Source organism: Palaemon carinicauda, chromosome 10, assembly GCF_036898095.1.
Source record: "Palaemon carinicauda isolate YSFRI2023 chromosome 10, ASM3689809v2, whole genome shotgun sequence".
Taxonomy (NCBI): domain Eukaryota; kingdom Metazoa; phylum Arthropoda; class Malacostraca; order Decapoda; family Palaemonidae; genus Palaemon; species Palaemon carinicauda.
Genome location: NC_090734.1, coordinates 64,847,201 through 64,864,156, shown reverse-complemented (window position 1 = coordinate 64,864,156; position 16,956 = coordinate 64,847,201). Strand labels below are relative to the sequence as shown.

The 16,956-nt window shown below is 48.5% G+C and overlaps 1 protein-coding gene across 1 annotated transcript in view; it reads right to left on the bottom strand.

Annotated features, from left to right (window-relative positions):
- The window catches only part of LOC137648621 (enoyl-CoA hydratase, mitochondrial-like), a 237,554-nt gene extending 220,826 nt beyond the window's left edge, over nucleotides 1-16,728 (bottom strand). The window contains exon 1 of the mRNA XM_068381560.1: nucleotides 16,415-16,728. Coding sequence (XP_068237661.1) covers nucleotides 16,415-16,553 — 139 coding nt within the window. The 5' untranslated portion in view covers nucleotides 16,554-16,728. The remainder of the gene's footprint in view (nucleotides 1-16,414) is intronic.
- Between the last annotated feature and the right edge of the window lie 228 nt (nucleotides 16,729-16,956).

Genomic DNA, 16,956 nt, shown 5'->3' with positions numbered 1-16,956 from the left:
CGACCATAATCCGTTCGAGATCCGTGTTCGACCTCCGATTTGTTCGAGTACCGAATTTTTTTTCCCCATAAGAAATAATGGTATATATTCTATTCCGTTCCCAAGCACTCGAACAGGCCCAAAATATTAATAAAACGTGTACCTAAACAACAATAATTATCTAAATGTGTATGAAATTGGTCAGAAAATCCTATAAAACAATTTTAAACCATTTACTGTACTAAAATAAAACAATTTTAAACCATTTTCTGTACTGTAGTGAACATACCTTTGAGCAGCGGTTCGATGGCATACAGGGATGGATGTGGAGAGGATGGAAGGGGGAGGTTACTGCTTGGAAGGAGAGTCCCCTTCCATGATGTGGCGGGGTAGTTCTCCTTCAGGAGTTGTTTCTCTCTCCAATGAAAGGGTGGGCAGATCTATTTCAGGGGTTTCTTCTCTTCTTTGTCTCTTCTTTGGAGGAGAAACAGGCTTTGATGTAGCAGCTTTCTTTTCTTTTGTGAAAAACTGGTCTATTGTTAATTGTTTCTTCCTCCTCTGCAGTATTCTTCGAAAATGATACATGACACTATCATTAAACATATGCACTGCCCGGTTTGCTACTGCAATTTCTGGGTGGTATTTTTCAGCAAAAGCCTGCACATCTGCCCACTTGGAACAAATTTCATTGATGAGAGAACTTGGAACATCCTCCCTTACCTCATCCTCTTCTGAAGATTCCTGCTCCACAATCAGATCCTGCTGCTGTTGTTGTTGCAGGTGCAACAATTCCTCCACAGTCAACTCGGTAGAATGGCTTTCTACAAGCTCATCAATATCATCCTTGTCGACCTCAAGCCCCAAACTCCTGCCCATGACAACAATTTCCTCAACGACATCAGTGTCATCAGAAATTACAGGGGTAGCAGTGCTTGGACCCGCCTCTGGTTGGAAACCTTCAAACTCCCTCTCTGTGACACATGATGGCCACAGCTTACGCCAGGCAGAGTTCAATGTCCTATAGGTCACACCTCGCCAAGCTTGGTCAATCATGTTAACAGAGTTGAGGATGCTGAAGTGTTCCTTCCAGAATTCCTTTAGGGTCAACTTCGTGTCACTGGTCACTTCAAAACACTTTCTGAAAAGGGCCTTGGTATAGAGTTTTTTGAAGTTTGAAATGACCTGTTGGTCCATGGGCTGGAGTATGGGAGTAGTATTGGGGGGCAAGAATTTGATTTTGATAAAGCTGTATTCTTCTTTCAAGTCATCCTCGAGACCTGGAGGATGTGCAGGAGCATTGTCCATAACCAGAAGACATTTCATTGGCAAGCTCTTTTCAATGAGGTAAGCCTTAACCTGGGGGGCAAACACTTCGTTTATCCACTCAGTAAAGAATTGTCTTGTGACCCAAGATTTAGTGTTCGAGCGCCACATAACTGGTAGTGCACTTTTACAAATATTATTTCGTTTGAACACCCGGGGGTTGTCCGAGTGGTACACTAACAAGGGTTTGATCTTGCAATCGCCACTTGCATTTGCACACAGCAACAATGTTAGCCTATCTTTCATTGGCTTGTGACCTGGCATCTTCGTCTCGTCCTTGGTAATGTACGTATTGGCTGGCATTTTCTTCCAAAATAACCCAGTCTCATCACAATTAAAGACTTGTTGTGCGATCAAATTTTGTTCATTTATGTACCGATCGAATTCCCCCACGTATTTATCGGCTGCAATTTGATCCGAACTAGCTGCCTCCCCATGCCTAGTAACACGATGAATACCTGTTCTATTACGAAACTTTTCAAACCAACCCCTGCTCGCTTTAAATGTAAATGAATCACTTTCACTGGTACTCGGACTTTTCTTCACTAATTCTTCATAGATATGCAACGCTTTTTCACAAATGAACGCTTCACTAACACTTTCCCCGGCCAACTGTTTTTCTTTAATAAATATTAAAAGCAACTTTTCCATCTCCTCAATCACTTGTGGCCTTTGCTTAGTTACCGCCGTAACTCCCGTTGCAACATTCGCCTTCTTAATCATTTCTTTATGCTTTAAAAACGTAGAAATGGTCGACTTCGCCATTCCGTATTCTACCGCTAAATCGGACACTCGTACACCATTCTCATATTTCGCTATAATTTCCTTCTTCAACTCGATCGTTGTTCGCACTGTTTTCCTCTTCTCCTTCCCCTTAACACTCATTACTTTCTTGGGACTCATTATGAAAGCTAAAAAAGCAATTAAAAGCACTGAAAATCACTAAATCACAACGAATGCTGATCGCGCGTTGTCTGAGTGACGCTCTCGAGAGAACTGATGCTTCCCGAACAAGCGAGAGTGGCCGAGATGGCGCGATCATCACAAAGCCCATGCGGTCGTCACGTGTTCGGCTGGTCGAGTACCGAATTTTTGGTCGAGCACCGCAGCAAAAATTTCTCGAAAATTTTGGTCGAACTCCGAATTGTTCGAGTATAGAGTCGTTCGACTACCGAGGTATCACTGTATTTACAAGTACAGTGATGCCTCAGGATACGAAATTAATCCGTTCAGGATGCGGTTTCGTATCCTGATGTTTTCGTATCCTGAGTCGCGTTTTACATGTAAATAGCCTAATCCGTTCCAAGCCTTATAAAAAGTCACCTTTTCTTTCATAAACACGCTAAACTGTAGTAATAAACATGCATTGCAGCCATTTCTATCATTCAATAATTAACACAACCGTTAAAAACAGCCTAATCCATTCCAGAAACCACTATGAGATTATTCAATAATGTACAGTACGTAGTTATAGCCAAGTTATCCCCCCCAAGCCCAAAGAAAACGGTCCGTTTTCTTTACTACGGTACGATACTGTATAAAAGTTACGGTACTGTATGTACGTAAAGCATTTAGATCAGTGAAGGTGTATTGTTACTGTACCTGTACGTACACCTAAATTAATGATTGATACTGTACCTGTACACTCTGAAAAAAAGGTTACAGTTAATTAGTGTAACAAAAAAGTTGAAACTTACCTTTTGAGTGAGACGATGTCCGATAGCGAAGTCGCGGCAGAGGAGGATGGCATAAGGCAGAAAACGTAACAAGTGACAGACTACGTACAGTAATTTACACACTTAACACATTAACACTTAAACTTTACAAAATAAAAAAAATGGCAGAAATAATTAACACTTAACATTACGTATGGAAAACTATATAATGAAAGAAAAAATTACTTTAACACTTAACGGTAACATAAAACTTAAAATTGAATTTTTTTTTTTTTTGCCTTTTTATAACTTTACGTTTTTCTTATTTTCTAAATCTCTTCTACTTCTTCATCACTTTCTTTTTTCTGTTTCTTTTCTTTACTTTCACCTTCTACTTCTTCATCTCTTTTTTTTTCTGTTTCTTTTCTTTACTTTCACCTTCGTCTTGGCCTACCAATACCGCTGGCCTCTTTAATAAGAAACTATCCATTGAAGCTTGTTTCTGCCTACTTTTCAACACATTTCTAAAATGCGTTAGGCAAACGTCATTGCAGTGTTGAAGCGCACGGTTGGTATAAACTTTTTCTGGATGTTCCTTTTCGACGAAGTCTGCCATTTTATGGAAACATGCAAGAATTTCCTTAATGTCTGCCGTTTTCAAAGGTGCAACATCCTCCTCATCACCGCTAGAGAACTGCTCTTGAACATCACTCACTTGCATCGTCTCCAACTCCTTCAAGTCGTCCGTCGTCAACTCCTCGTGGTGCTCCTCGATAAGTTCATCGATATCTTCCGCGCTAACTTCCAGCCCCATGGACGTACCAAGATGTACGATGTCAGCCACCTCAGACTGCTGAATTGGTTCAGGATCGTCAACGATCTCGGCTTCTCCTCCAGGCTTCCCGAACCCCTCGAAGTCTCGTGCAGAGACAGCATCGGGCCACAGCTTCCTCCAAGATGAGTTTAGGGTACGCCTCGAAACTTCCTGCCAAGCGAGATCGATGAGTTTGAGGCATATCACGATGTTGAAGTGATCTTTCCAAAATTCACGCAGAGTGAGGTTTGTACTCTCTGTGACTTGGAAACATCTCTTGAAGAGATGCTTCGTGTACAATTTTTTAAAATTAGAAATAACTTGCTGGTCCATGGGCTGGAGGAGAGGGGTGGTGTTAGGCGGTAGATACAGGACCTTTATGAAGGAATACTATGCCAGAAGATATTCCTCGAGGCCAGGAGGGTGAGCTGGAGCATTGTCCAACACCAGCAGACATTTCATAGGGAGGCGCTTTTCTTCCAAATATTTTCGGACAGTCGGACCGAAGCAGACATTCACCCAATCAATGAACAGTTGCCTCGTTACCCAGGCTTTTGCATTCGCCTTCCACATCACGGGAAGGTTCTCCTTAATAACTTTGTGGGCTTTGAAGGCTCGGGGATTTTCTGAATGGTACACCAGCAGGGGCTTTATCTTGCAGTCCCCACTGGCGTTTGCACAAAAAGCAAGGGTAAGCCTGTCCTTCATAGGCTTATGTCCGGGTAGCCTCTTCTCCTCCGCCGTGATGAATGTCCGACGAGGCATTTTCTTCCAGAAAAGCCCAGTTTCGTCGCAATTGAAAACTTGCTGCGAAGTGTAGCCTTCCTGCAGAGTCAACTGCTCGAACGTTTTAACAAAGGCTTCGGCAGCCTTCGTGTCCGAGCTGGCTGCCTCCCCATGCCGTACCACTGAATGGATGCCAGTCCTTTTCTTGAACTTCTCAAACCACCCACGAGAAGCCTTAAACTCTGGGGGTTCCTGCTGGGATGTTCCTTCTCCTGCTCCTTCTTCGGCCTGAGCACGCACGAGATCACCGAAAATGGCGGAGGCCTTCTGGCAAATTGTAGTCTCAGTGATGGTGTCTCCTGAGATCTCTTTGTCCTTGATCCACACAAGAAGCAGCCTCTCCATCTCGTCATGCACGTGCGTTCTCTTGTTGGAGAAAATAGTGACGCCCTTAGAAGGTGTTGCTGCTTTGATGGCCGCCTTCTGCTTCAGGATGGTGCCTATCGTAGACGGATTCCGGCCATACTCCTTGGCGATCGCACTTAAACGCATGCCAGACTCGTACTTTTTAACGATTTCAAGTTTCGTCTCCATCGAGAGCATCGTCTTCTTCTTCTTTCCTTCGGCAACATTCTTGGGACCCATGGCTTCAGTAATACGTAATATAATACACTACGTAACGTTATATACAGTCTATGTATAGTAAACACTAATACAGTACAGTGCACAGTAACGAAAGTTTATTAACGATAACACGTGGCGTACGAATGTACTGTATATTAACACAAAGTCAAACAAGCGAAAGCACACAACACAATGTCTGTTAATGATACCGCGGTCGGAACGAAAAGAGAGAGAGAGATGAACGCCCGTGCGTAGGCAAGCTGGGATAGTTGCCGACCAATAGGAAAGCAGGATCTTATGGCGTCAGCTAGCGTCTGAGTAGGGAGATAACCAATGGGTGAGCGGGAGGCTGTAAGTGAGTCTACCCAAGTTCAAAGTCTGGCGGCGCGCGCTTTTTAAAATTACTCTCGGCGAAGAGTTGGGATCTCGTAAGGTTTTCGTATCCTGAAATTTTATCCGTATCCTGGGGCATAAAAATCTTCGAATCACTTTTCGCATCCTGAATTTTTCGTAAGCAGAAACTTTCGTATCCAGAGGTATCACTGTATAAGAAAAAGTAAGTAAAAAGACAAAAATTAATGGCAGTCCAAAATAGGCGAGGAGAGAGAGAGGAAACAACCGTTCTCGCTCCGAGCCAAAAGTAAAAGTGCTCAAGCACAGGTGTATGTGAAGGGGGGGGGGGGGGTAGCAAGCTATCCTCCCGTACCCCCGCTAACTAGCGGTGTGGGTAATAAACCCTCGTTAAATTTTAATGGCTCGACATTTCAGCTGCACCGAAAGTAATACCCCTATTAAATAGCGTGGTTTGTATTCCAGTTACGGAACAACTGTGTATTCTGTGATGTAGAAGAAAATACTAACCACTTCATGTTACATTGGCCACAGTTTAGTGATATAGGAATAAAAGCAATTGAGCTCCAACAACCATACAAAGAAGATAGTGCACAAACAGTTGCAAAAATGACAAATTCGAAGATAATTTGTATTTTTCCTAACCATACAAACCTTAGCTATTTACAAAGGGTATTACTTTAAACGCAGCTGAAATGACGAGCCAATAGTTTTTAACGAGGGTTAATTACCCCCGAGCTAGTTAGCGGGGGGTGGGGAAGGGTAGCTTGCTACCCCTCCCCCCTCCACACACCGGTGACTTGCTTCACTTCACTTAGAGGTAGGACTTGACTTGGGGGTCAGGGATGGCGGGCACATATGTGTAAATAGCTAAGGTTTGTATGGTTAGGAAAAATACAAATTATCTTCGAATTTGTCATTTGTTCCGTAACCGAAATACAAACCACGCTATTTACAAAGGGTGACTTACACCTTAGGAAGGGTGGAAAGTCCCCAGCCTTACTGACTTCGGCTTGCCCGGGGGCTCGATCCCTCAGTGAGCAGCACTAGAGAGAGGGAGCCCCTGTACCTCATAGGTTCCTAGCATCGCTAGGAACAAGTGGCCTACATAAGTAGTGTGAGGAGGAGAGTGTGACTCGTCCTATGAAGTTGACCTTGAGACCTTCAGATAGGAATTCTAGGATAGGACGTTCCAAATACCACCTCGTCAGGGTATGGGAGACGCAACAGTATTAAGCTTAATACTAGGAGCACAAAGAAGCATGGGTTACCTGCAGAGGTCGAGGTCAGCTATGCGAGGACCAGGATGCTGCTTCCCCAAGAGAGGGGAGAATGAAGAAAGAAGTAAGGGTCAGACATACTCTTCCATTCACACAGACTAAGACCGGGTAACAACGCCCTCAACCTACTGCTACTTGTCCAAAAAGGAGCCTGAGGTTAGACCAGCTGTTGTGCAGCCACCACAGGGCCGATAGAGAACGTATCGAGGCTCCTGTGGGTCACGTCTTGCAGGTAGTGGGCAGTGAAGGTCGTTTGACGCTTCCAGACCCCAGCTTGAAGTACCTGCGTCACAGAGAAGTTTCTCTTGAAGGCCAGGGATGTAGCAATACCCCTGACATCGTGGGCCCGAGGGCGACGTGACGGAGGAGGGTCAGGATTCAGGGCATGGTGGATAACCCTTCGAATCCAAGCAGAGATGGTGTTCCTGGTGACCCTCCTCTTTGTCCTGCCTGTGCTCACAAACAAAGCTCGCACATGAGGACGGACTGCAGCCGTTCTCTTCAAGTAGTACCTCAGACACCTCACTGGGCATAGTAGCAGCTGGTCTGGGTCGTTTGTTACAGAACGGAGACTCGCGATCCTGAAAGATTCGAACCGAGGATCCGGCACTCCAGGATTCTGAGTCTTGGCCACAAACTCAGGGACGAACCTGAACGTTACCTCCCCCCATCCCCTTGAATGGGCGATGTCGTACGAGAGACCATGAAGTTCACTAACTCGCTTGGCCAAGGCCAAGGCGAGTAGGAAAGCCGTCTTCCAAGACAGGTGGCGATCGGAGGCCTGGCGTAATGGCTCGAAGGGAGGTCTCTTGAGAGACCTGAGGACTCGAACCACGTTCCAAGGAGGGGGTCTCACTTCCGACTGGGGGCAGGTAAGCTCATAGCTACGTATGAGTAAAGAGAGTTCTAGCGATGAAGAAATATCCACGCCCTTCAATCTGAAGGCCAAGCTTAAGGCTGAGCGATAGCCTTTCACTGCCGAGACAGAAAGGCGCATTTCTTCTCGCAGATACACAAGGAAGTCCGCTATTGCTGGAATAGTGGCATCGAGTGGAGAGATACCCCTTCCACGACACCAACCACAAAAGACTCTCCACTTTGCTTGGTAGACTCCCTCAGAGGACCTTCGCAGGTGCCGAGACATTCTCTCCGCAACCTGTTGCGAAAAGCCTCTCTCCGCGAGGAGACGCTGGATAGTCTCCAGGCGTGAAGCCGAAGCGAGGCTACGGCCCTGTGAGGGACACCGGAGTGGGGTTGTCTGAGAAGCTCGTGTCGTGGAGGAAGCTCCCTTGGGAGTTCTGTCAGGAGTTGCAGAAGGTCCGGAAACCATTCCGCGTGATGCCATAGCGGAGCTACTAGAGTCATGGAACAGTTGACCGATAGTCTGGTCCTGTTGAGCACCCTTCTCATCAGACAGAATGGTGGGAAGGCGTACACGTCGATGTTGTCCCACCGTTGCTGGAAAGCATCTTGCCAGAGTGCCTTGGGGTCCGGGACTGGTGAGTAGTACAGGGGCAGCTTGAAGTTCAAGGATGTCGCAAACAAGTCCACCGTCGGGGAACCCCACAAAGTCAGGACTTTGTTGGCTATCTGAGGATCCAAAGACCACTCGGTACTACTATCTACGAAGCCCTGCTCAGACTGTCGGCGAGCACATTCCTCTTGCCAGGAATGAAGCGAGCTGATAGTGTTATCGAGTGGGTTTCGGTCCACCTCAGAGTCTCTACTGCAAGATGGGATAGCTGTTGCGAAAAAGTGCCTCCCTGCTTGTTGATATAAGCCACTACCGTGGTGTTGTCGCTCATCACCACCACGGAGTGACCCACCAGGAACCGTTGGAACTGTTGAAGGGCCAGAAAGACGGTCTTCAATTCTAGCAGGTTGATGTGTAGGCACTTTTCTGATTCTGACCAAAGCCCTGAGGCCCTCTGGTTCAGAACGTGCGCCCCCCACCCTTCTTTTGACGCGTCCGAAAACAGAGTCAATTCCGGGGGGAGGACGAGAAGACTCACTCCCTTTCGCAGGTTCTCGTCGGCCAGCCATCACCGCAAGTCCGTCTGTTCCAGAGACCCCATTGGGATCAGAATGTCCGGGGAATCGAATCCTTGATTCCACCGGGACTTGAGCCGCCATTGAAGGGATCTCATCCTGAGGCGGCTGTTTGGAACCAGACGGGCCAGGGAGGATAGGTGGCCTAAGAGACGCAACCACGATTGGGTGGGGAGTTCTTTTCGCCTGAGGAAAGGTTCCGCCACCCTCCTCAGCCTTGCTATCCGGTCGTCCGATGGAAAGGCTTTGTGGAGATTGGTGTCTATTAGCATGCCTAGATAAACCAGTCGTTGGGACGGCTGCAGAGAGGACTTCTCGAGGTTTACCACGATCCCCAGATCTAGAAGCCTGTCTCGGTGTTGAAGAAGGGTCGACTCCGAGTCTGCTAGGATCAGCCAATCGTCTAGGTAACGAAGGAGACGAATGCCGTTCCTGTGCGCCCAAGTCGAAATCAGGGTGAACACTCTGGTGAACACCTGAGGAGCTGTGGAGAGACCGAAACACAGCACCTTGAACTGGTAGATCTTGTTGTCTAGGCAGAATCTCAGGTACTTCCTGGAAGACGGATGGATTGGGATCTGGAAGTACGCATCCTTTAGATCCAGTGTACACATGAAGTCTTGTGGTCTCACCGCAAGTCTGACCGTGTCTGCTGTCTCCATGCTGAACCGGGTTTGTTTGACAAACCTGTTCAGAGCCGAGAGATCGATGACGGGTCTCCAGCCTCCAGTAGCCTTCTTTACAAGAAAGAGTCGACTGAAGAAGCCTGGAGAGCCGTCCACGACCTCCTGGAGAGCACCCTTCTCGAACATGGTCTCGACTTCGGCCTGAAGGGCCAGCCCCTTTGCCGATCCCATGGCATAGGAGCTCAACGACACTGGATTCGCTGTCAGGGGAGGTTGAGATGACGTGAACGGGACGCGATAACCTTGGCCGATCACTGAGACCGTCCAAGCATCGGCCCCGTGATGTTGCCACCTGGCATCCCCCCACAGGTGGACATGCAGGGGGACTGCCACCCCTAGGGCTTGCGGCCGCGGCTGCCACCCCTAGAAGTCTTGCCTCCCCTGGAGGACTTACCACCCCTCTTGACCTTGGCTGGAAAGGGCTGGGGCTTAGACACCACTTTCTTAGCTGCCGGTGCCTGTTTGGGAGCCTTACGAGGCTGTTGCTGCTGTTGTGGCGGGGCTGGAGGCTTATAGGGCCGAGTTGTAAGGGCCCTGTGGAGGAGGGAGTCCGTGCTGGATTTCCTCCACCTCTCAGCCGTTCGCTCCAAGTCTTGAGGCTCAAACAGGCTCTCCCCCAGGAGGGAGGCATGTCGGAGCCTACACACATCTACGGCGGGGACCTTCGGATGGAATCTCTCGGACACAGCATCGCGACGCTTCAACACCGAGTTGGCCCACAGGGTGGTAACCTGGTGCGCCAAAAACTCGATGGAGCGGGTGCCCGAGAGCAAGAAGGTCTCTAGGGCCTTCCTATTGGTCTCCTTGGACAAGTCCTCCGATCGCAATAGGATGCCCAGAGATCCTAACCAGAAGTCCAGCCACGAAGTGGCCTGCATGTCACACTTAGCGACCTTCTCGTGGTTAAGGATCTCTGCCGCCGAGAACGACACCTGCCGGGCAGAGAGTTTCTCCAAGGGAACTCCCTTCGCCAGCTCCTCCACAGAGTGATGGAGAGGAAGAGCGAGGTTGTGCTCACCCAGGATCTCGAAATACCTCCTCTGCTGAAGGCGAGGAGGAGGGATGAGTTTGTTCCCGGCAGTGGAACGACTGGAGGAGGCAAGAAGTGCGAGCTGAGCATTGCCCCTAGCTCTGGCACTCTTCAGCCCCCGAGACCAGGGCAGAGCTGCACTGGTCTTAGGGGCCTTCCGAACGTCAAACACTTCATCCAGAATCGTGTCTTTGCCTTCACGGGGGGGGATGACTGGATCCGTAAGACTGTTAAGTTGCCTTATCAGGCTTAGGACCTGCCAGAAGGCATGTTCGGACTCTTGCTGTTCTCCTCCCTGCGGGCTGGCAGCTAAGTCTCCTGCCCCAGGAATCTCTTCCTGGGGTGATACGTGGACATTCCCCTGGGTAGTCGTGGGTTCCTGACGAATCCTTGCAGAGGATTTAGGGATGGTCTTGGAATCCTTGGGTTCCCTCCTGGGAGGGATACAAGATCCCAACAACGAGGTTCGAGGGGCCCCTTCCTCACGAGACGATTCTCCTGCCTGAAGCGAAGTCTCCCCCCCTGGTGCCGAGGGGAAGACTATCGCCCCACTGGACTCACCTGAGGACGGAAAGGCCTCGTCCACGGGAGAAGGAGAGAGTACTCGTGCAGGAGAGGGGACCCTCGAGACCGACCTCTTGGGAACCAACTTCGCCCTGGGGGAAGTCACCACGAAGTCCACTCCTCTCTTTCTCTTCAGCGTAGGAGAGACAGCCGCTGGTTTGTTACCCTGGCCGGCGAGTACTGGTTTCATAACCCTCACTAACGCCCGTGCCAGCGGACCAAACCAAGTCTGCTGCTCAAAGGACACAGAGTCCGAAAACCTCGCTAAGGTGAAAGGGATCGGGCGATCCTTTGGAGTGGACCCGACGGTACCTGCCTGAAAAGAAGGTGGGGAAGAATGCTGTACTGACCTGTCTTTGTCCTGCAATACCAACCTGTGCTTGGATGGAGGTGATCCCGAGTGCCGTCTAGGAGCACGCGTCCCTGCTGCTACCACCGGCTGTGGAATTCGCCGCGAACTATGGTCGCGCGGGCGCACAGGCGAGCGGTCGCGCGGGCGCACAGGCGAGCGGTCGCGCGGGCGCACAGGCGAGCGGTCGCGCGGGCGCACAGGCGAGCGGTCGCGCAGGCGAGCGATCGCGCGGGCGCGCAGGCGAGTGGGCGTGAGGGTGGGCAGGTAAATGAACACGTGTCCGAGGCGACGAACGCAAGCGATGGCGCGACGGCGAGGGATCGTGCTGCCGCGTAGGTGAAGAAGAACGCTGGCGATAATGACCGCGTGATGGTAAGCGATGGCAAGCAGCATGTGTAGGTGAATGATCACGTGATAGGGTGCGATGGTGATCAGCATCCGCAGGAGGGCGGTCGTTCAGGGTTGTGCGATGAGGAGCAGCATGCGTAAGCGGGCGATCGTGCAGGGTTGTACGATGGCGAGCAGCATGCGCGGGTGAATGATCGCGTGAAAGGGTGCGATGGTGATCAGCATCCGTAGGAGGGCGATCGTTCAGGGTTGTGCGATGAGGAGCAGCATGCGTAAGCGGGCGATCGTGCAGGGTTGTGCGATGGCGAGCAGCATGCGCAGGTGAATGATCACGTGAAAGGGTGCGATGGTGATCAGCATCCGCAGGAGGGCGATCGTTCAGGGTTGTGCGATGAGGAGCAGCATGCGTAAGCGGGCGATCGTGCAGGGTTGTGCGATGGCGAGCAGCATGCGCAGGTGAATGATCGCGTGAAAGGGTGCGATGGTGATCAGCATCCGCAGGAGGGCGATCATTCAGGGTAGTGCGATGAGGAACAGCATGCGTAAGCGGGCGATCATGCAGGGTCGTGCGATGGCGAGCAGCATGTGTAGGTGATCACTGGCGAGCTGGTGATCGCTGGCGAGCAGAAGGTCGACGCGTGTCCTGTGAGAGGACAGGTGGTGCGGCGCGTTCACGAGCAGGAACGGGAAGATCGCTGGCGCGTTGGCGAACATGTGTTTCTGACACACGCGCAGCACGATGTTGCGTAGCCACAGGACCAGGTGGATGGTGAGCAGGGAGTTCAGCAGGAACTAAAGGGTGGTCAGAGACCGCAGGGCGATGGTCCTCAAATGAGCGCTGACGCTCGGAAGAGAGCTGACGAGCAGGAGAGCGCTGGCGAGGGGGGCGAACATCAGGAGAGAGCCGACGAGCAGGAGAGTCTTGGCGAGCAGGAGATCGTCGACGAGCAGGAGATCGCTGGCGAGCAGGAGATCGCTGGCGAGCAGGAAATCGCTGGCGAGCAGGAGAGCGCTTGTGCGCTAGCCCTGCTCGCGTAAGGGAAGAATCCCTTAGCCCCGAAGGGACCGTTGCCCGTCGGGTGACGAGTTCTCCAGAAGGCGAAGATCCGGCAGGAGATGGTGAGCGGTCTGCAGAGAGGTTCAAGGAGGGCGGAGCAGTCGGTTGAGGCTGACGAGGAGAGTCCCCCCCCGGAGGACAAAGACCCAAAAAGGCGCCTCTTAGTCCCCCTGTAAGGAGAAGGGAGGCCCTTGTGGCGTAGAGGGCGGTGAGCCTTACGGCGGAGGCGGCCTCGGGGGAGATCGTCGGGACCATCGGTCCTCCGAAGGGGAGTCTCCGTCAAAACACTTCCCTCAGAAGGAAGCTGGGCAGCAGTCGAGACCGAAGGACTCACTTCCCCCTTCGAAGGATGCACAGAAGGAGGAGGAGAGCCTCGAGCACCATCACCAGCAACAGCACCTGCGTCGGAAGGCCCAGCCACGTCGGAGGCCTCTGTCACCACTACGTCGACAATAGACAGAGGGTCTATCTCCGCTACCACCGGCGACTGTTTAACAGCGGCCCCCAACGAGACAAGGTCAATAAGAGCAACCCTGGAGGGCAAGCCCTTAAGCCCCAGGGACGACCAAATCTGTAAAAGATCATCATTGGATAAGGCATTATTATCAATAACCTCCCCCGGAGGAGGAGGGGGAACCGCCTCGCTATGGGAGGCGACGCCCTCTCCCCCCACCGAAGGTAGGGAAACAGAACAAGGGTCTGCGCTCCCACTCGGACGACTCTCCTTAGGAGGCGGACGAGGGGGAGCTTCGGAGGAGGTTTGGGCGGCGGAAGAAGAGTCCCGAGAACCTTCCTCCTTCAAGGCTAACCCCGGAGGAGAACGGTCTCTCTTGGACTTCTTACGCCGACGGCCAAACCTCTCCCACTGGGAGGCAGACCACTCCCTGCACTCACGGCACATGTTATCCTGGTCGCACCGTCGGCCCCGACATTGAGGGCAGAGGGTGTGAGGATCCGTAATCACGTCCGACATGAAAGTCCCACAAGGACGGCCGGCAACTCCAGGGCATGTACGCATATTAAATAAAAGAAAATAACTGAAGGTCAACTTCCAACCAATCACACAAGCTGAAAAGAAAAAGAAGAAAATTAAAGGCTGTCACGAAGGCGATGAACAGACACGTCTGATCACCGCCGAGCCAAAAGTGAAGTGAAGCAAGTCACCGGTGTGTGGAGGGGGGAGGGGTAGCAAGCTACCCTTCCCCACCCCCCGCTAACTAGCGCGGGGGTAATTAACCCTCGTTAAAAACTATTGGCTCGTCATTTCAGCTGCGCTAAAAGTAATACCCTTTGTAAATAGCGTGGTTTGTATTTCGGTTACGGAACAATTCCTTTTTTGTGAAGAAAATATTGAAAATAAGAAAAGTGGACTACAACAAATGTGGATGAAAAGAGAAAAACTAGTTAAAATAAGGAACACACAAAACTAAAAGACACAGAGGCACCGTTGCAAAGGCAAAGCCTCAACCTGAATCTGATCTGATCTGAGAACATCCTCATTCTTAGATGGTCTAACGGGTTGTCGGTTTATTAGCTGTTGAAACGAGGGTCTAATTCAGTGAAAGCACATTATTTACTACAGGAAAAACTATTTTTTTCCTATTCAAAATGTTGTTCCATCCGTATATACCTATAAGACTATAGACAGTAAATAAAAATTTACTAACATTACTGCTTGCCAGTACATAGGCTACGGAGGTTGATGATTTTATTTTTCGGTGAGTGAAGAGAGCCCACGGCAGAACAAGAACCATTATGTGGTATATGTATGATAGCAGCCACCTGTATGTTTTATTATGGCTAACTTAGAATACGACAGAGTAGGGGGGTCACAGGGGGGCAATAGCCCTCCTATATATATATATATACAAAAAATGAAATGTCGTTACTATGTACGATCGTGTGACACATAGTTGGTAATGTAGATAAGGAAAAAGCTTGTAGATTAAGTTATGGGGGAAAGTATAAGTTAGTTGATGTCCATTTTCAATGAATGTGTGAGGAACTGGCTGCTAATATATAAGAGCTCCAACCATTATATTTAGGGTAAAACAATTTGGCTTCATTTCAATCGGAACAAAACAGAACAACGAGTTCGACTAACTTATGTGTAGAATAGAATGAAGTTAGACCAACTGGTTATCCTGTTTGTTTGCGATGGAAATGAAGGTCAAATACGAGGGTGTATGTATGATAGTGGCCACCTGTATGTATCATTATTGCTATCTTAGAATACGGCAGTGTAAGGGGGGATGCAGAGGGGCGTTAGCCCACCGTTAGGTAAGTAGGTAAAGACATGGCTTGTAGGTTAGGTTAGGGGGGGAAGTTTAGGTTAGTTGTCCATTTTTAATCAACACGAGGAACTGGCCGCTGATATACAAAGGCTCCCAAATTCGGTTAAATCATGATATTTTCTACAGGAAAACATATGTTTTCTGTTCGAAATGTGGTTTCATTGTAGTGTATTACAGGGCAATGTAACCTAGGAAAACAACTACTTTTTCTTATAAAAAAAATTACGCTCTTCGAAAATGACACTCGTTCCCGTCGCAAATTAATAGTTTCAGAAATATATATACATCTATATCCTCCAATAATGGGGGACCCCCAGTGGGAACTCGGGGTTTTGGGTGGGGAAAACATACAGTACTGGGAAATCGATATATAAACGTAAAACAAGCCTTTTCTTCTCTATACATTACCTTCTTGAAATTATAATAACCGGAGGAAAATACAAAACAGTATATCTGGATAAACTTTGGAGGCGCCGTTACAAAGATTGTGTCATGAAAAAATACAGTAACCAGTGCTGCCAACGTCCGATGTAGATCAAATGTTATTTTGTGACCTGTCATACTACTAGGCTAGGTTAGGTGGGTTTGTTAAGTTCTGTGCCCTTTTTGTACTTTTTATATATTAAGTAAAACTTATATGGAGAAATTATTTAATATATGGAAATATCTATGATTACTATCTTTAGTAATGTCAACGTGCCGTTGGTAACTCTGTGTACCATACGTCAACGTTGGTAACACTGTGTATTATTGGTAACGTTGCTAATGTTATCGTTCGTTCGTAAGAGAAGTGACACTGTGCAACTCAAAGTTATCCGAATTGATTGATCTGTTTGTTTCCGATTGAAATGAACATCAAATTCGGTTAATTCACGTTATTTACTATAGGAAAACAATTATATATCGTTTCCCCAGTATGTTTTCCCCACCCAAAACCCAGAGTTCCCACTGGGGGTCCCCCATTATCGTAGGATATAGATGTATATATATTTCTGAAACTATTCATTTGCGACGGAAACGAGTGTCATTTTTGAAGAGAGCGTAATTTTTTCTATAAGAAAAAGTAGTTAATTCCTAGGTTACATTGCCCTGTAATTCACTACAAAATTACCCGAAATGTTTCCCCGACCGTAAATAAAATTTTACCCAGACAGGAATGGAAGGTCATGTCAGAGGAATTTGTTCTTCAGTGGACTAGGAAAGGGTTCCGTTAGGTATGCATAAATAAGTGATATCAGAAGATTTAAGCTACTTAAATTTTATATAAAAAAAACACCATTACCTTTTGACATATGTCTGACGTTTATAAAGGAAAGACGGGGAATATGTTGCTGATACAGTCTCCCTTGATTGTTAATGTGTTTTCCTTCCCGAAGGATATTACAGAGCTGTAAGACGCGAGTTCTCATTAAAGCTGCCATGATGACCCAAACTTGACTTATACCAACCCACTATTAAATGATATCTACAGTACAACGATCACCTAGTGGTCCTTTAACTTTTAAGCCGGTTGGTTTCACAGATTATGAATACAGATAGTAACAGTATAGTGAGCGAGTACTCCTAATAGTGGTCTGGGAGTAAAGTCCAGGTTCAGGTTCAGGTTGCGGGGTGAGGCATAGCCTTTACAACGGCGCCTCTAACGCTTATCTTCTTGTACTGTTTTGTCTTTTCTTCCACATTGTGTTTAATACTTCTTTTTTCTTTTCTATATTTGTTTCACTAAATAAAAATAATCCTACTATTTTCTTTGGGTCTTCCTCGTATGGTTGTTGTAGCTCAATTACTTTATTCCTTTCTTTTCTATATTCCTGGCAAAATAAC